Source organism: Syngnathus scovelli, chromosome 2 (assembly GCF_024217435.2).
Source record: "Syngnathus scovelli strain Florida chromosome 2, RoL_Ssco_1.2, whole genome shotgun sequence".
NCBI classification, from domain to species: Eukaryota; Metazoa; Chordata; class Actinopteri; order Syngnathiformes; family Syngnathidae; genus Syngnathus; species Syngnathus scovelli.
The window spans coordinates 28693790-28714321 of NC_090848.1; the positions used below are offsets into that span (position 1 = coordinate 28693790).

General features: G+C 48.8%; 1 protein-coding gene and 1 long non-coding RNA gene across 4 annotated transcripts; both read left to right on the forward strand.

The window, feature by feature from the left end:
- The first annotated feature begins 1827 nt into the window (after positions 1-1827).
- On the forward strand, positions 1828-9663 carry LOC125988429 (uncharacterized). Its single transcript, XR_007488366.2, has 6 exons — positions 1828-2738; positions 2916-3086; positions 3232-3309; positions 4837-4927; positions 9267-9296; positions 9505-9663. It is a non-coding gene; the product is annotated as an uncharacterized lncRNA (long non-coding RNA).
- A 120-nt stretch (positions 9664-9783) lies between these two features.
- On the forward strand, positions 9784-20505 carry LOC125988421 (janus kinase and microtubule-interacting protein 3-like). 3 transcript variants are annotated; one of them, XM_068649987.1, is made up of 21 exons: positions 9784-9861; positions 10322-10498; positions 10678-13115; positions 13262-13499; positions 13737-13930; positions 14055-14168; positions 14400-14752; positions 15576-15646; positions 15783-15887; positions 16034-16144; positions 18033-18094; positions 18321-18383; positions 18470-18568; positions 18642-18740; positions 18822-18881; positions 18996-19061; positions 19123-19191; positions 19269-19346; positions 19403-19636; positions 19716-19841; positions 20211-20505. In XM_068649987.1, the coding sequence occupies exons 11-20, from the start codon at positions 18035-18037 to the stop codon at positions 19830-19832; spliced, it is 945 nt and encodes a 314-aa protein (XP_068506088.1). In that variant the 5' UTR covers positions 9784-9861; positions 10322-10498; positions 10678-13115; positions 13262-13499; positions 13737-13930; positions 14055-14168; positions 14400-14752; positions 15576-15646; positions 15783-15887; positions 16034-16144; positions 18033-18034; the 3' UTR covers positions 19833-19841; positions 20211-20505. The 3 variants fall into 3 exon arrangements, with proteins under 3 accessions (XP_068506088.1, XP_049609593.2, XP_068506087.1); XM_049753636.2 differs by lacking the exons at positions 9784-9861; positions 10322-10498; positions 10678-13115; ... (5 more) ...; positions 15783-15887; positions 16034-16144 and having other exon boundaries at positions 16256-18094; XM_068649986.1 differs by lacking the exons at positions 9784-9861; positions 10322-10498; positions 10678-13115; ... (5 more) ...; positions 15783-15887; positions 16034-16144 and having other exon boundaries at positions 16256-18094; positions 18822-18875.
- Positions 20506-20532: the final 27 nt, after the last annotated feature.

Genomic DNA, 20532 nt, shown 5'->3' on the forward strand with positions numbered 1-20532 from the left:
CATTGCTCCTTGCGCCTTTCCCCAGGACATCGTCATCAGTGATCTGATGAAGAAGCTGGACATCCTGGGCGATAACGCCGTAAGTGTATGTCGAACTCCTTATGTTCGCACTCCACGAGACTCGGCGGCTCAAATGTGACTTTTGGAAGGCTTTGCGCTGAAAGAACCTTGTTGACGCTGTGCCTTTGGGCTCTTGCAGAATCTCACCAACGAGGAGCAGGTGGTCGTGATTCACGCCAGGACCCTTCCCACCCTAGCCGAGAAGGTAACGCGCACGTCCACGCACGCTCTCGCATTCTGCTTATGTGACAGCAGCCTTTCCTCAGTGGTTAGAATACATCAAAGTGACCAAGTCAGCACTTCAACAGAAGATGTTGGACATTGAAAGTGAGAAGGTAGACAGACACGCGACATCAGCCAAGGGGAACTCGGGGCAATGTGCCCCAACAATTCTGACCTTGAGCTGTGCTAGGATATGTTCTGCAACCAGAAGGGCTACCTGGATGAAGAGTTGGACTTCAGGAAGCGTTCCATGGACCAGGCTCATAAGGTAAGCCGCCCTCAAATCTCCCGCCGGACCACTGATGGACGAGGATTGCGGCCCAGAGGATCATGGAGCTGGAGGCCATGTTGTACGAGGCGCTACCGCAGCGGGACTGCCCCGCCACGGACGGCGAAAAAGCCAGCCACGCTGGCGTGAATGACGTGCTGACGGCGGATCAGAGACAAGAGCTTAGGAGCGCCGTGGACCAATGGAAGCGAGCCCTGATGTGGGAGTTGAGGGAGCGCGACGCTTGCATCCTCCAAGAGAGAATGGATCTGCTGCACAGCGCGCAACAGGTAAGGGCCCAAAGCCAGCCCGGCACTTACTTGCACGCTTACTGGCTTTTGAAGGCTACTTTCCATTTGTCCGTCCTAGAGGAACAAAGAGCTGAAAGAATTCATCGAAGCTCAGAAGAGACAAATCAAACAATTGGAGGAGAAGTTTCTGTTTCTCTTTCTAGTCTTCTCCTTGGCCTTCATTCTGTGGCCCTAACACCAGCTGGTGAGTGAGCTCCAGCGGCACCGCACTCGACACCTCCGATACACTGCCAGCCGGTCTCAGACGTTGGCAGACGCTCCGATGCCGACGTATACCCCCCGCCACGGTGACAGAGGCACCGCGTCACACCGGCGCTCATCCAATCAGAAGGCAGGAAAGGCAAATTCACATGCAGGGCACTCTTGAACCAGAAGAGAGCGCCACAAAAAACGGTTGTTGCCCCAAACGCGCACTAAAAAGGGTCAGAATAACAAGAGTCCCACCGGCCAGCCGGGGCCACCCGTCCATCCATTTCTTCAGGGGGGGAAAAAATTGGAGTCACCGGTGAGTACATTTTGCATTTAGCTCTGCTTTTCTGCTTCTGTCTTCAAGTGTGTGGCATCCTGCGACCAAAGATTCAGCCAACCCCAAAGCGGTTGACCTCAACGTCCCACCACCATTCCTACCAGAGCAGGTGACGTGATGCTTTGGACATCCTTCCGTCTCAGATGCCCAAAAGTACTCTTTGCCACATCTGCGGCAATACGGTGTCTTTTCAAAGGTGCAAATAAATCCAGCGTGGGCGGAACACGCACGTCTTCGGTTTTTCCCGCTTTGTTTGTGTGACAGCTGTTGTGAAAATTTTATACAAATAAAGTTGTATAGTACAGGTTTGGCCAAGCCGCAACTCCCGAACCGCATGCGGCTCTTTTATGTTCATATCAACATTTGTGTGTGTGTGTAGGTGTGTGTGTGTGTGTGTGTGGGGGGGGGGGGTTGTGCGTGTTGGCTTCACTTGAGTTCAATTTAGTATTTTCGTCAAAAGCGCATGTGGTGAAATTCCACAAAGTAGGATGGGCAAACACATTCCAGTAAACTATTAGTGTCAATTGGGCTCTCGAAATGGCAGGGAAAAGATGCACAGCAAAACGAAAATATGTAGATGAACACAGGACGTTTTTATCAGAGTGGGAAAGTTTCTATTTTTTGTTGAACGTGATGGCAAACCATTCTGCCTGATACGTCAGACCTCAGCGCATTTCAAAGATTCAAATCTTCAGCGCCATGCACTTAAGCTCACTCCATGCTAACATTGATCAGGCGTCGAACCCGCAACATCATGCTTAAGAGGTGGACATGCTAACCAGTGCGCCATTATGTCAACGCATAACAACTGTAAATCTACTAAACAACACAGCGGTTGCTATATGACATCTGCCGCGTGTGGTCACGTGACAGACGTCACGTGATGGGCAGAACTTCCGCCGGAATTCAAATCCGCGGGGAGAGTTAACTTGTTTAAAAGGGAGTGGGCAGAAGAATTATTTAATTTATTTAAATCTATTTGGAGTGTGCGCCATTATGTCAATGCATAACAACTGTAAGTCTACTAAACAAAACAGCGGTTGCTATATGACGTCTGCCACGTCGTGGTCACGTGACGCGGACGTGACGTCGACGCCTACTTTACATCCCACCGATCACAGGACCCCTCGGCTGCATAACCGCGCCCCCTTCCCAACCAATCGGATTTGCTATACGCGAAAACTACGCCAATGGGCGGAACTTCCGCCACAATTTAAATCCGTGGGCGTGGCTCGCAACAGGAAGTAGGAAAATGGCGATGTTGACAAAGACACAGCGGATGGTAACATACGACTAACAAGAGAAATATTTTTATTTTCTGCTTGCAACTGGACCGTCCAGAGCGTACACGGTAAGTACAACTAATCGTTTTTAAAAAGAAGTACTTTTGTTGCCCTGAAAAGCGAGTGAGTGTGGCGTTTGGGGGGAACGTCGAATTTCGACGATTCTTTCTGGTCAACGGTTGTAAATGATTGCGTTGATTAAAAAAGAAAACTTGATGTAACTCTACTTTTAACCGCCGTTTCAGATAAGCGGGTATTACGTCGCAGTCATGTGCCGCGGATATGACGTAATTGGCTGAACTTCCACCAAAATTCAAATCTGTTGGCGCGATGGCCGTGAGCCACTGAGCAACGACGAATATCAACAGAAATATCTTTATTTTCTGCTTGCAACTGGACCGTCTACAGCGTACACGGTAAGTAACACTCATTGTGTTTAAAGAGATTTACGTTTGTAATAGCAACGTGTAGCTGAGGCGCTAGCAGAAGTGTAGCCGCGTTGCGTTGTACGTGTGAATATTGGTCCAGGCGAAATGTTAATGTTTAATCTCATTCCTTTAGGTTCCACGGTGTTTGTTGGCTGCAAGTTTTCCACTGCAAGAAGAGGCTCGTATCATTGACCAGGAGCGAGCTACAATGGTGAGTAGCCATAACATTTATGTTAAACACTTCCTATTTCATGTCTAACAGTACTTGATTTAACAAATAACCATAAATAAATACAGTGTGGGCACTGAAGTTAACATATGTGATTATACTGCCTAATCTGTCACCGAGTATATTGTTGCAAAGTAATATAAGATCCAAAGTTGTAATTCAGAATAGTTTTCAAAAGAAGGCCATTAGAATTATATACAAGTCTGATTACCCTGAACATAACAACAAGCTATTAATTAAATCACAAATTCTTCAATTCAAAGATTAGGTAGATTATCAGAATAATAATGTCTAACAGTAATTGATTTAACACATCACGATAAGTAGATTGAGTGTGGGCACTCTCAAGTTAACATATGTGATTATACTGCCTAATCTGTTACAGAGTATGTTGTTGCCAAGTAATGTAGAATAGATCCAAAGTAGTAATCCAGAATAGTTTTGAAAAGGCCATTAGAATAATAAACAAATCTGATTACCTTGAACATAATAGTTAAGTGTTGAATATGTCCTATGAAGTCAAAATTTGGCACCATCATGTGGTGAAATTTGGAATTGCATCACATCCAATTTTGCCTGGGAACAAACAGATTAAATAAATCTTAGTCTTAAATAAGCCACTCCTTCTCAAACAAGTAAACTCTGCCCATTTTGCGCAGTAGATGTTCTGTTAATATCTAGTATTTATACAAAGTCATAATTTAAATTGCTTTCAACCTTAATTCATCGCTTCAACCAACATTACTCGCGCTTATTACCAACTTGTATCGATTTAACTAAGCGTTTAATACTTCCTATCAGGTCTCAAGTCAAGATTTGGCAAAATACAATTTCAGCAAATCCAATTTTGCCAGGCAACAAAAAGAGATTAAATAAACTAAATAAGTCTTCTTCCCATTAAATAAATCAGAAAAGTCTGTCTTGTAACCAGTCCTCTTCAAACAAGTAAAGTCTGCCCGTTTTGTGCCGTAGATTTTGTGTCTATGCCTAGTATTTATACAAAATCATAATTTAAACGACTTCATTCCTTCATTCACTTTGGAAATTTGGAATTGCAGCAAATCGAATTTTGCCAGGGAACAAAAATAGATCAATTAAACTAAATAAGTCTTCTTCCCATTAAATAAATTAAAACAGTCTGTCTTGTAACCAGTCCTTTTCAAACAAGTAAAGTCTGCCCATTTTGTGCCGTAGATTTTATGTTTATGCCTAGTATTTATACAAAATCATAATTTAAAGGATTTCATTCCTTCATTCACTTTGGAAATTTGGAATTGCAGCACATCAAATTTTGCCTGGGAAGAAAAGTAGATTAAATAAATTTAATAAGTCTTACTACTTCCCAATAAATAAATTAAATACGTCTTACTTGTTCCCACTCCTTTTCAAAAAAGTAGTTTAAAACGAGGGCCCTTCACTCAACCTTTAACCTCAACCCCGCACGTCACATTGTGTTGTATCTGTGAATGTTGGTTGTGGCAAAATGATAGTTTTCTTTCATTCGTTTAGGTTCTACGGTGTTTGTTGGCTATATGTTTTCCACTGTCAGAAGGATGAAAATACAAAGTAAAACGCTTGGACGTGGGCGACGACGTCACCGGTGAGTCCTTCCTTCCTATTTATTTACCTTCTAGGTGCTAGAGGCTAAGTGTTAGAAGCTAAGTGTTAGAGGCAACACAATACGAACAACACAACACAATACGAACAACTCAACACAATATGAACAACTCAACACAATATGAACAACACAACAAAATACGAACAACACAACACAATACCAACAACACAATACCAACAACTCAACACAATATGAACAACTCAACACAATATGAACAACACAACAAAATACGAACAACACAACACAATAACAACAACACAATACGAACAACACAACACATTACGAACAACACAACACAATACGAACAACACAACGATACCGCACTGAACAACACGATACCGCACTGAACAACACGATACCGCACTGAACAACACGATACCGCACTGAACAACACGATACCGCACTGAACAACACGATACCGCACTGAACAACACAATACCGCACTGAACAACACCATGCCGCACTGAACAACACCATGCTGCACCGAACAACACCATGCCGCACTGAACAACACCATGCCGCACTGAACAACACCATGCCGCACTGAACAACACCATGCCGCACTGAACAACACCATGCCGCACTGAACAACACCATGCCGCACTGAACAACACCATGCCGCACTGAACAACACCATGCCGCACTGAACAACATTATGCCGCACTGAACAACACCATGCCGCACTGAACAACACCATGCCGCACCGAACAACACCATCCCGCACCGAACAACACCATCCCGCACCGAACAACACCATGCCGCACCGAACAACACCATGCCGCACTGAACAACACCATGCCGAACTGAACAACACCATGCCGCACTGAACAACTCCATGCCGCACTGAACAACACCATCCCGCACTGAACAACACCATCCCGCACTAAACAGCACCATGCCGCACTGAACTGCACCATGCCACACTGAACAGCACCATGCCGCACTGAACTGCGCCATGCCGCACTGAACAACGCCATGCCGCACTGAACAACACCATGCCGCACTGAACAACACCATGCCGCACTGAACAACACCATGCCGCACTGAACAACACCATGCCGCACTGAACAACACCATGCCGCACTGAACAACACCATGCCGCACTGAACAACACCATGCCGCACTGAACAACACCATGCCGCACTGAACAACACCATGCAGCACTGAACAACACCATGCAGCACTGAACAACATTATGCCGCACTGAACAACATTATACCGCACTGAACAACATTATGCCGCACTGAACAACATTATGCCGCACTGAACAACACCATGCCGCACTGAACAACATTATGCCGCACTGAACAACATTATGCCGCACTGAACACCATGCCGCACTGAACAACACCATGCCGCACTGAACAACACCATCCCGCACTGAACAACACCATGCCGCACTGAACAACACCATGCCGCACTGAACAACACCATGCCGCACTGAACAACACCATGCCGCACTGAACAACACCATGCCGCACTGAACAACACCATGCCGCACTGAACAACACCATGCCGCACTGAACAACACCATGCCGCACTGAACAACACCATGCCGCACTGAACAACATTATGCCGCACTGAACAACATTATGCCGCACTGAATAACATTATGCCGCACTGAACAACATTATGCCGCACTGAAAAACACCATGCCGCACTGAACAACACCATGCCGCACTGAACAACACCATGCCGCACTGAACAACACCATGCCGCACTGAACAACACCATGCCGCACTGAACAACACCATGCCGCACTGAACAACACCATGCCGCACTGAACAGCACCATGCCGCACTGAACAACACCATGCCGCACTGAACAACACCATGCCGCACTGAACAACACCATGCCCCACTGAACAACATTACGCCGCACTGAACAACACCATGCCGCACTTAACAACACCATGCCGCACTGAACAACACCATGCCGCACTGAACAACACCATCCCGCACTGAACAACACCATCCCGCACTGAACAACACCATGCCGCACTGAACACCATCCCGCACTGAACAACACCATGCCGCACTGAACAACACCATGCCGCACTGAACAACACCATGCCGAACAACACCATGCCGAACAACACCATGCCGAACAACACCATGCCGCACTGAACAACACCATGCCGCACTGAACAACACCATGCCGCACTGAACAACATTATGCCGCACTGAACAACATTATGCCGCACTGAACAACATTATGCCGCACTGAACAACATTATGCCGCACTGAAAAACACCATGCCGCACTGAACAACACCATGCCGCACTGAACAACACCATGCCGCACTGAACAACACCATGCCGCACTGAACAACACCATGCCGCACTGAACAACACCATGCCGCACTGAACAACACCATGCCGCACTGAACAGCACCATGCCGCACTGAACAACACCATGCCGCACTGAACAACACCATGCCCCACTGAACAACATTACGCCGCACTGAACAACACCATGCCGCACTTAACAACACCATGCCGCACTGAACAACACCATCCCGCACTGAACAACACCATGCCGCACTGAACACCATCCCGCACTGAACAACACCATGCCGCACTGAACAACACCATGCCGCACTGAACAACACCATGCCGCACTGAACAACACCATGCCGAACAACACCATGCCGCACTGAACAACACCATGCCGCACTGAACAACACCATCCCGCACTGAACAACACCATGCCGCACTGAACAACACCATGCCGCACTGAACAACACCATGCCGCACTGAACAACACCATGCCCCACTGAACAACATTACGTCGCACTGAACAACACCATGCCGCACTTAACAACACCATGCCGCACTGAACAACACCATGCCGCACTGAACAACACCATGCCGCACTGAACAACACCATCCCGCACTGAACAACACCATCCCGCACTGAACACCATCCCGCACTGAACAACACCATGCCGCACTGAACAACACCATGCCGCACTGAACAACACCATGCCGCACTGAACAACACCATGCCGCACTGAACAACACCATCCCGCACTGAACAACACCATCCCGCACTGAACAACACCATCCCGCACTGAACAACACCATGCCGCACTGAACAACACCATGCCGCACTGAACAACACCATGCCGCACTGAACAACACCATGCCAAACTGAACAACACCATCCCGCACTGAACAACACCATCCCGCACTGAACAACACCATCCCGCACTGAACAACACCATCCCGCACTGAACAACACCATGCCGCACTGAACAACACCATGCCGCACTGAACTACACCATGCCGCACTGAACTACACCATGCCGCACTGAACAACACCATGCCGCACTGAACAACACAATGCCGCACTGAACAACACCATGCCGCACTGAACAACACCATGCCGCACTGAACAACACCATGCCGCACTGAACAACACCATGCCGCACTGAACAACACCATCCCGCACTGAACAACACCATGCCGCACTGAACAACATTATGCCCCACTAAACAACATTCATACCGCACTGAACAACATTATGCCGCACTGAACAACATTATGCCACACTGAACAACACCATGCCGCACTGAACAACATTATGCCGCACTGAACAACATTATGCCGCACTGAACAACATTATGCCGCACTGAACAACATCATGTCGCACTGAACAACACCATGCCGCACTGAACAACACCATGCCGCACTGAACAACACCATGCCCCACTGAACAACATTACGCCGCACTGAACAATATTATGCCGCACTGAACAACACCATGCCGCACTGAACAACACCATGCCGCACTGAACAACACCATGCCGCACTGAACAACACCATGCCGCACTGAACAACACCATGCCGCACTGAACAACACCATGCCGCACTGAACACCACCATCCCGCACTGAACAACACCATGCCGCACTGAACAACACCATGCCGCACTGAACAACACCATGCCGCACTTAACAACACCATGCCGCACTGAACAACACCATGCCGCACTGAACAACAACATGCCGCACTGAACAACAACATGCCGCACTGAACAACACGACGCCGCACTGAACAACACTACGCCGCACAGAACAACACGACGCCGCACAGAATAACACAATACCGCACAGAACAACACCATGCCGCACAAACAGTTTTAGATAATATTACGTCGCAGTCATGCGACGCGGACATGACTTCAATAGGCGGAACTCATGGCAAAATTATAATCCGTGGGCGTGGCTTGCAACAGGAAGTAGGAACGGGGCAATGCTGGCAAACAAGACACAGCGGTTAGTAACACGACGACTAACAAGACAAATATTTTTGTTTTCAGCTTGCAACTTGACCGTCTAGAGCGTACAAGGTAATTACAACTCATTGTTTTGAAAAATATGTTTTTTTGTAGGCCTGAAAAGCGAGGCAGTGTGGCATTTGGGAGGAACGTCGAACTCGGCGTCTGCTTCCAGCCACAGACGCCAAATTTCGACGATTATTTCGACTGGTCAACGTTTGTAAATTATTGCGTTGATTAAAAACTTTATTTAACTCTACTCTTAACTTTGCCGTTTCAGATATGCGGGTATTACACCGCGGAAATGACGTCAATAGGCTGAACTCTCGCCAAAATTCAAATCTGTGGGCGCAATGGCCTCGAGCGAGACAACGGATACAAACACGACGATTATCAACAGAAATATCTTTATTTTCTGCTTGCAAGTGGACCGTCTAGAGCGTACACGGTAAGTACAACTCATTGTGTTTAAAAAGATTTACGTTTGTGTAGTTTGCGTTGCGTTGTATCTGTGAATGTTGGTTGAGGCTAAATGTTAATGTTTAATTTCCTTCCTTTAGGTTCCACGGTGTTTGTTGGCTGTATGTTTTCCACTGCAAGAAGAGGCTCGTATCATTGACCAGCAGGAGCTACAATGGTGAGTACCCCTTTCGTCGTCCATTTATGTTAAACACTTCCTATTTCATGTCTAACAGTACTCGATTTAACAAATAACCATAAATAAATACAGTGTGGGCAGTCAAGTTAACATATGTGATTATCCTGCCTAATATGTTTATCACAAATATGTCACTAATATGTTTATTTGTTTATCACAACACCTTTGGACCTTCAGCAATCGATTATTTCCCTTCATCTACATAGAGACAGAACGATGGTGTCTTAAACATCTCATTCATTTCACCAAATAACTTCACGCAGGTGGATAACGGCCGTCTCGGTCACGCTATGTTGCGTGATGCAGTTTTGAAGAACCAAATGCATTTATTCAATGAATAAGTCAAGCTAGATCTATGTTTATGATGTTGTACGTTACGGTACCGATTGAAGTTGAGTCCGAAGCCAGTGGAAAACAGCGCTGCGTTTGTGCTCTCCAGGTACAAATGTTGTGATCTCTGACTGACGACCGGGCGAGACTCGAGTAAGAGATGTCCAAACGAGCTCCGGCAGGGCGGGTCAAGGCGGAGCGAACGGACGCCTTTCAGGCCGCCAATGACGAGCTGAGAGCCAAACTGATGGACGTCCAGTTAGAACTTCAGCAGGAGAAGAACAAGGTGAAAACCTCAACAGACAGACACTGCCTTCCTCCCTGCCTGCTTCCCTGCCTGCCTCCCTGCCTGCCTCCCTGCCTGCCTGCCTCCCTGCTTGCCTCCCTCCCTCCCGCCCTCCCTCCCTCCCTCCCTCCCAGTTTCCCCGATGTAGATTTGACATGCGTGTGCCATGACTGTGTCAGCCTACGTCAACAAATGCACCGAGGACGTCAGCACCACTAAGAATATCATCACCCGGGGCAACCAACGACCCTGGATGACTGAGGAGGTACGTCAAACGCTACGAGCGCGGAACTCTGCCTTCAAGTCTGGCGACAAGGAGACACTGAGGACAGCGAGAGCCAACTTGAACCGTGCCATCAGGGTAGCGAAGCGAGACCACAGTCGAAAAATTCAGGATCGTTTCCACGACGCCAACAACACCAGGAGTATGTGGCAAGGCATACGGGCGATTACAGACTACAACTCACCCTCCCCCCCCGGTGGGTGAAGTTGATGCTGACTTTCTAAATGGTCTAAATAACTTCTTTGGGAGGTTCGAGGCACTAAACGGCACTCCAGCAGTTAAAACTGTCCCCCATCAGGAAGAGGAGGTACTCTGCCTTGACTCCGCCGATGTGTTGAAGACCCTGAGGAGAGTCAACCCCCGTAAGGCCCCTGGCCCCGACAACATTCCTGGGCGTGTGTTCAGGGAATGTGCAAGTCAGCTGGCTGGGGTCATCACAGACATTTTTAACACCTCGCTGGGCCAAGCCACAGTGCCAGCGTGCTTTAAGACTGCCTCCATCATTCCGGTGCCGAAGAAACCTCAAATCACCTCATTTAATGATTACCGGCCTGTTGCACTGACTCCGGTCATGATGAAGTGCTTCGAAAGGCTGCTTAAAGATCACATCGTTTCCAGACTCCCCCCATTATTTGACCCGTTCCAGTTTGCCGACCGGCAAAACCGCTCCACTCAGGACGCCATCTCCTCCGTTCTTCACCTGAGCCTGGCTCACCTGGAGGAGAAGAACACCCATGTTCGGATGCTGTTCCTGGACTTCAGCTCAGCGTTTAACACCATCATCCCACAGCATCTAGTAGGAAAATTGGAACACCTGGGCTTCAACACCCCCCTTCGCAACTGGCTGCTAGACTTCCTCACCAACAGACCTCAGTCAGTCCGGGTCGGACAGAACACCTCTGATGTCATCACCCTCAGCACAGGCTCCCCTCAGGGCTGCGTCCTGAGCCCCCTGCTGTTCACCCTGATGACACACGACTGCGTCCCCAGGTTCACCACCAATCACATCGTGAAGTTCGCAGACGACACAACGGTGGTGGGGCTCATCAGAGACAACAACGACCTGGACTACAGAGAGGAGGTGGAGCAGCTGGTGGGCTGGTGCAGAGACAACAGCCTGATCCTGAATGTGGAGAAGATGAAGGAGATCATCGTCGACTTCAGGAAAAACCAGCCTCACCACGCTCCACTGATCATCAACAGCTCAGCTGTGGAGGTGGTCAGCAGCACCAAATTCCTGGGGGTCCACATCACAGAAGACCTCACCTGGACTATGAACACTACGGCACTGATCAAGAGGGCACAGAAGCGCTTGTACTTCCTGCGGAGGATGAGGAGAGCCCACCTGCCCCCACCCATCATGAGGACGTTCTACAGGAGCACCATAGAGAGCATTCTGACAAGCTGACTCTCTGTGTGGTGTGGAGGCTGCACCGCCTCCGATTGGAAGAACGTGAGGAGAGTGGTGAGGACAGCAGAGAGGATCATAGGGGCTCCTCTTCCCTCCATTCAGGACATTTCATCTCAGCGCTGCATGTCCCGTGCCCGTAACATCATCAATGACCCATCACACCCCCACCATGGACTGTTCTCCCTGCTGCCCTCTGGGAAGAGGTTTCGCACAATCCGCTGCAGGTCCACCAGGTTCTGCAACAGCTTTTTCCCTGCTGTCATCAGACTGTTGAACATTAGAACTGTTGAGCTCTAAACTGAACTCTGCATCACACATTCACAGAACTGTACTTTATGACACTACGGACCTCTATCTTGCACTATCTCGCACTACCAACTTTACTGAACTTGTGTAAACCCTTTAAATAGAAGTTTAATACATGGTTTAGCATTCCTCTGCACACTCTTGAATACTGTTTTGCCTACTTGCACTATTGCATAATTAGCACTGCTGCACTTTATACTTATTTATAATATATATATATATACAGTATATGTATATATATATTTTCATAGGATATGTTACTTCTATTCAACTGCAATATCACTACTTTGTTGTAAGCCGTGTGCAACGAAATTTCGTTTTGTATGCACCATGTGCAGACAAGATGACAATAAAGTTTGTCTAAGTCATGTCAGGTCAGCTGTCTGGAGAGAGAGAGAAGTCAGGACCTGCGGGCGGAGCACCACCGTGCCACCGCCGCCATGACGGAACTCAAAAGCAAACTCCATGAGGAGAAGCAGAAAGAGTTAGCCGTTACCAGGGAGACATTACTGCGGCAGCATGAAATGGAGCTGATGAGAGTGATCAAAATCAAAGATGGAGAGATCCAGCGACTGAATGCCTTGGTCCTCAGCCTGAGGGACGGCTCCATGGACAAGGTGATCCGCTCAATCCGTGTCTGACTATCCGCACGCCACGTCGGGCTCCGATGCGGCCGCTACCGTATTGTGTAGCTTGTCCCCAGTAAGCGTCGCGGCGCTCCGTTGCGGTCTCAACGGCCCGATGTGGCGCAATGTCTGCTCAGGTGAGGAGCGGGGGCGCTTTGCTGGCGGAAGTGGAGGAGACGCGGCGGTGTCGGGAGACCGAGCGGTGTCGCCTCCACCAGGAGCGCGGAAGAAGCCCTGGCAGCGGCCCAGCAGGCCTGGCAGTCCCGAGCGGCCGAGCTCCGATCGGCTCATCACCAGCATCGGGAGGAGCTGAGCCGAACCAAGAGAGACTGCGAGAGGGAGATCCGCCGACTGGTAGGACTGATCAGATGCGCGGTGCGTGGCTATGTTCCCAATTTCGTTGTATACCTGCAGTGCAATGACACCTAAGGCATTCTATTCTATTCTATTTCACAAGAAGAAAACGTCCGGTTGCTCGCTTCGCTTTTGTCACAGCAATGGTGTTCTAGTCGATTCAAGATAAAAATTGGCCGGTTGCTCTCTTTGTTTTTGTCACAATTCTGGCAAATGAGTTTGCCCGCCTGCCTGAGCGCCCCCCGTTTGTACATCCAGATGGATGAGATCAAGCTGAAAGACAGAGCGGTTAGTGTTTTGGATAAATCCCTGGGGCCGGCCACGTCCACCGCCTTCAGCTGCAGACTCAGGCTGCCGAGCAGCAGATCGCTGCCCTGAGGGATTCCCAAAGGGCGGGCCTAAACTACCCTGGAAGTGGGGTCAACGGCGCTACTAGCAATCCTCTTCATAGCGTAAGCCACCTCATCACACACTTGCAGTACGCATGACTTAGTTCGTTGCTGGAGGAAGGTAGCACAAAAACAGTTTTGAACTTTGAACGAGTGGTTGTGTGTGTGTGTTGCGGGGCGTTTTCAGTCTCAGGAGGATCGGGACACGCGAAGGTTTCATCTGAAAATCGCTGAGCTCAGCGCAGTCATCAGGAAACTGGAGGATCGAAACGCCCTGCTTTCTGAAGAGCGCAATGAACTGGTAATTTATTGACGGCACGCTTGAAGGTTTGCGCTACGTTTGATGCGCGCCATCCAGCGAGGCACCCATTGCGCTTGCTTATTAGTTGAGCGGCGCGGCGAGTCGGTTGCCTGGTAGATGTCTTTTATTGGGAGCCAAAGCCACGATTCCGTTCAAACCGATGCAAAAGGAATGGATACGTTCTGGCCCGCGTGTTGTGCGTCTTTCACATCCCGCACTTCATGCTTGCAGCTTAAGCGACTGAGAGAAACAGAAAGCCAGTTTCTGCCACTCCTGTACAAAAACAAACGCCTGAGCAGGAAGAATGAAGAACTCTCGCTGGTGCTGTGTCGCCTTGAAAACAAAGTGCGCTTTGTCACCCAGGAGAACGAGGAGATGGCAAGCTTGGTAAGTCGACGCGGACAACGGCGGCGTGCCAACAGAGTCCACTGCATTTGTGTTCCACAGAGAAGGCCTAGTTCGCTCAATGACCTGGACCGCGGTTGCGGCCAGCAGGACGGTGAAATGGAGTTCCTTCAAGTTGTGGAGCAGCGGCACATCATCGACGACTTGTCCAAGGTCTTCAGGCAGGCGACTCGGTGCACGTACGGCAGCGCCGCGCTCGCTCGCTGTCGCCAGGAAACCTTTTCCGTCCAAAAAATTGGCCCCTTAAATTCCGACCTTTCAAGCAGGAGCATTGTGCGCACGCGTTTGAACACGCCTTAGACTTGTTTTGCCATTTTCAGCAGCTCAAAGCTCCCGTTTTGTCAGCGCCTTTGCCACTCGCTGTGCGCTGAAAACGACGGACTCGCCCGGCTGCTCAGCCCGTCAACCATGAGCCGCGAGCGCGACGTCATTGTCCGTAGGCAGCTAGTGGCAAAATGCACCCTGTTAGAGTTGCGCTCGCTCCAACCTATTTTGCAAGAACCACACGGGAGACAAGTAAGTTCTTTTGGACACCTGCAGGTGGAGAGTCCATCCGTTGTACGAATGAAGTCTGACTCTCGGCTCCTGCACGAGCATTTTTATTAAGAGAAACAGGGTGGGTGTAAGAGTGGATTGAATAGAGAAAGCCCTTGACCTCTAGTCAAAACATAGCAAGGGATGTTTTACGACTTTGTGTAGGAAGGGATAAGCGATAGGGATAAATAAGGGATAAATAATATTATTTATTACAGGTTGCAGTCAAAGTCAAAGCAACATAATCATACGATAAAGATAATCTGGAAAACCCTGACACACCCTGTAGTTGTCACTTTTGGAAAAGACTAGCGTCCCTCCAATCATCGCCGGTGACGGGTTTTTCAGGCTCTGGAGACAGGAGCTCATGTCAGAAATGTCATCGTGAGTCGCGTTTGTTTCTGCGCCGGAGCCGTTCGTTCCCTTTGCATCCAAAGAATCTCAAAGGCGGATTATTTGTGTCGACAGGAGAGAGATTTGCTGCTACGATACCGACGTCGAGAATCTCTGAGGAGGAACAAAGCGTGAGGTCCTGCAAGGTGAGTCTGTTTGTTTGCGGCTGCTTGGTGTTGCGCAAGATGAAATGGCCTTTTTCTCGCTATCGTTCCTCTCGTCGATTCATCGTGAGGTGTCGCTTCAGTTTGTTCAGAGAGATGTTTGCTTCCGCGCCCGCAGGTCATCGAAACATTTTACGGCTACGACGAAGACGTGTTGGTGGACTCGGACGGATCGTCCTTGTCTTTTCACACCGACAGAACCCCCGACACGGAACCCGAAGAGGTAGCCCGCCATTTCTGCCAGCGTATTGGCGCCAAACATTCCTCTTCAGCCTGGAATCGGACTCGTCTTTGCGTCGCGGGTGCTTTGTCGCCGGTCTGACTGATTCTGGTACTAGTGCTGTGTTGCATTGGTGTGTGCATGAGGAGGCGGAGCTTCGCTACCGCCAGCTGACGCAAGAATATCAAGCGCTGCAACGAGCCTACGCTCTGCTAGCCCAGACCAGCGGAGGGGACTACGACGCCGAGAAGGAGATCAAGGTGGCGCCCCTTCCCGCAACCCCCGGCCGGGTCGCAGCCTCCCCGTTCTCACCCAGCCTCGGGTGTTCTCTGGTCTGAAAGGAGGAGGAGGAGCCTCCCTCCTCCTCCTTTCAGACCAGAGAAAAGCTGATGGTAGTGTCAAACGCACCTCTTTCAATAAGGTGCCCCCGGCTTCCCGGTAACGGGTTTGTCTTAGCCGGGTTCGGAGATTCGTCCGTAATCTAACCACCCGAGTTAAATTAACTCTACCGGAATCAATCTAATTTCTGTACGACGCCAATCCCTCTCAAGTCACCCTAAGCTCGAGCCGAGTAACTCAATTCGAGGCAAGACTTCGAAGTGACCGCATCGTATTGATGGCTCCCCGCTAATTTTTGAAGTTCTTATTATGTTACGGATATTTTTAGATGTCTTTGTTAAGACCTCAGGGATTCGTTTGTATAGCGCACCCTAGCACTAGTTTTGCCGAAGTAAATGTTGATATGGGTCCGTTCTACTTGGTCGCTCAAGCAGCGAGCCGACCAACTTGTTTATTCGAAAGAGAATCGAATTAATAAAAGTGTGACAATAATAGCATTTAAGGAGAAAATTAATGCACTTTACGTTATTAATTCTAACTTCTTATATGTAGATCTAGCACTTAACTGTCGGAGTGCTTCACCCCACTTGATTGCTTTAAAAAGAATAACAACTTTCTTAAAACGAATAAAAATGTCTTACTCTATTTAGATTTGCCCAGTAATTAATTTGGAAGGCAAGTCTATTTTTCGATCGTGTCCTGTTTAACTTTTGACGCGGCCCGACAAAATTAAGAACTGGGCCGCGCCCGACGGACAATCGAAATACTTTTATCCTTCACCAACTCAAATAATCTATTTTAACCATCGTCGTTATTTTATTTAGAGGAAGTAAATTTTCAAACGAATTCACTTTTGACGAAATTCACTCTTCCCTTAAATATCTACGAAAGTTATTTAATTCTCTAACATGTTCGGAGTTACTTTTTACGCGGCCCGTCAAAAGGGGAAACGGGCCTGCGCCCTTCAAATAATTAAATTACTTTCAGTTCTACACCAAACCAATAATCCGATTCAAACACTTCCGTTAATTTATTCAGACGAAGCAAACTTTCAAACGGATTGAAATTCACTCGTGTCTCAAATAACTACGAAAGTTATTCAATTCTCTAAAATTGTCTGATGTTACTTTTATTTATTACGGTCCTATGTTATACCATAATAACCCCCCGCACATTAATCAAATTGTCAAATCAACCCCGAACCATTGATTGTACATTCAGTACAAATCAGCGCACAACAAAGTAGATGAATATACACAACACATTTATTGAAGAAACATGAAATAGAATTACAAATCTTAATCACTCCAGAAACCGAACAATTTCACCCACTGATACCCGTGTTAATAAAATCATTCAATCCCAGAACAATTCGATTGCAAAACACAGTTCATGAAAGAGGGAATCAATTTTTAGCCAAGCAAAGAAATCAAAAAATAAAAATCACATTTGTGCTTCTCCAAACAATTTATGTCACGCCACTATTCTCATAGTGACGGGTCCCTTGATCGAATTGACTAACAATATTGCTTTAAGCTGTTACAGAATACATTTTTAGCCAAGCATAGAAATCAAAAAGTAAAAATCACATTTGTGCGTCCATGCGTGACTCACAATCCGACACCGTGTTCCTGGTTTATTTCTATTTTAACTTGCTTAGCTTATTTTGGCCCCTTTTTTGGTCTCATGTTTTGGTCTGGCGTCATCTTTTGGACAAATTTGGAATTTCAGCTCTGCCAATTTATTCCTGTGAACAATCCATATTTTACCATTTGCACCATCTCTTCCCCCCATGTTACATGACAGTAGAAATGGGTCACTATCAAAGCAGAGTAGCAGATCTGGAGTCAGCGCTGAAGCAACAAGGACAGGTAAGCTTATTAATGAGCACACCTTTTTCTCAGACAAAATAGCTACATTCTTCAGTCACTCATTCGTCTGGCATTACTGGACCAACCCCCCCCCCCCCCCCCTCCCCCCCCGAACGTGGCTGGGAAAATGCGGAGAAAAGCAAATGTCATTTTCCAGTCAACCAAAGAATTTGTGGATGAAAATGACACAACATTCCAAAGCTGTCCACGCGTTTGTCTCTTCTAGAATGTCAAGTGGGTGGAGGAGAAGCAGCTGCTGCGTCAGAGCAATCAGCAGTTGGCCGAAAAGGTGACGGAAAGAAAGGCGCTGGGCGGAGTCGCTTGGCGTCACACCCGTCCGGAAGCCCCGCAGATGAGGTCTGACTGTCTTTTCAGGTCAGGCGGATGGAGGCGGAAGAAGCGCGTCTGAAAGAGCACATCCAAGATATCCGAGACCAAAACGAACTGCTTGAGTTCCGCATCCTGGAGCTGGAGGTGGGAAGACTCGCACAAGCGTGTTGAGGCCAGAGATGTGACGGACGGACGGATGCATGCCTCTGCCTTTCAGGAGAGGGAGTGGCGCTCCCCCGTCTTGAAGTTTCTGCAAGTCCGTTTCCCAGACGGCCTCAGCCCTTTGCAGATCTACTGCGAGGCCGACGGCGTGAGCGTACGTAAGGCGTCCCTCGCAACCCTAACCTTAACCTGAGGTCCCAGAACACCTTACATTGCTCCTTGCGCCTTTCCCCAGGACATCGTCATCAGTGATCTGATGAAGAAGCTGGACATCCTGGGCGATAACGCCGTAAGTGTATGTCGAACTCCTTATGTTCGCACTCCACGAGACTCGGCGGCTCAAATGTGACTTTTGGAAGGCTTTGCGCTGAAAGAACCTTGTTGACGCTGTGCCTTTGGGCTCTTGCAGAATCTCACCAACGAGGAGCAGGTGGTCGTGATTCACGCCAGGACCCTTCCCACCCTAGCCGAGAAGGTAACGCGCACGTCCACGCACGCTCTCGCATTCTGCTTATGTGACAGCAGCCTTTCCTCAGTGGTTAGAATACATCAAAGTGACCAAGTCAGCACTTCAACAGAAGATGTTGGACATTGAAAGTGAGAAGGTAGACAGACACGCGACATCAGCCAAGGGGAACTCGGGGCAATGTGCCCCAACAATTCTGACCTTGAGCTGTGCTAGGATATGTTCTGCAACCAGAAGGGCTACCTGGATGAAGAGTTGGACTTCAGGAAGCGTTCCATGGACCAGGCTCATAAGGTAAGCCGCCCTCAAATCTCCCGCCGGACCACTGATGGACGAGGATTGCGGCCCAGAGGATCATGGAGCTGGAGGCCATGTTGTACGAGGCGCTACCGCAGCGGGACTGCCCCGCCACGGACGGCGAAAAAGCCAGCCACGCTGGCGTGAATGACGTGCTGACGGCGGATCAGAGACAAGAGCTTAGGAGCGCCGTGGACCAATGGAAGCGAGCCCTGATGTGGGAGTTGAGGGAGCGCGACGCTTGCATCCTCCAAGAGAGAATGGATCTGCTGCACAGCGCGCAACAGGTAAGGGCCCAAAGCCAGCCCGGCACTTACTTGCACGCTTACTGGCTTTTGAAGGCTACTTTCCATTTGTCCGTCCTAGAGGAACAAAGAGCTGAAAGAATTCATCGAAGCTCAGAAGAGACAAATCAAACAATTGGAGGAGAAGTTTCTGTTTCTCTTTCTAGTCTTCTCCTTGGCCTTCATTCTGTGGCCCTAACACCAGCTGGTGAGTGAGCTCCAGCGGCACCGCACTCGACACCTCCGATACACTGCCAGCCGGTCTCAGACGTTGGCAGACGCTCCGATGCCGACGTATACCCCCCGCCACGGTGACAGAGGCACCGCGTCACACCGGCGCTCATCCAATCAGAAGGCAGGAAAGGCAAATTCACATGCAGGGCACTCTTGAACCAGAAGAGAGCGCCACAAAAAACGGTTGTTGCCCCAAACGCGCACTAAAAAGGGTCAGAATAACAAGAGTCCCACCGGCCAGCCGGGGCCACCCGTCCATCCATTTCTTCAGGGGGGGAAAAAATTGGAGTCACCGGTGAGTACATTTTGCATTTAGCTCTGCTTTTCTGCTTCTGTCTTCAAGTGTGTGGCATCCTGCGACCAAAGATTCAGCCAACCCCAAAGCGGTTGACCTCAACGTCCCACCACCATTCCTACCAGAGCAGGTGACGTGATGCTTTGGACATCCTTCCGTCTCAGATGCCCAAAAGTACTCTTTGCCACATCTGCGGCAATACGGTGTCTTTTCAAAGGTGCAAATAAATCCAGCGTGGGCGGAACACGCACGTCTTCGGTTTTTCCCGCTTTGTTTGTGTGACAGCTGTTGTGAAAATTTTATACAAATAAAGTTGTATAGTACAGGTTTGGCCAAGCCGCAACTCCCGAACCGCATGCGGCTCTTTTAT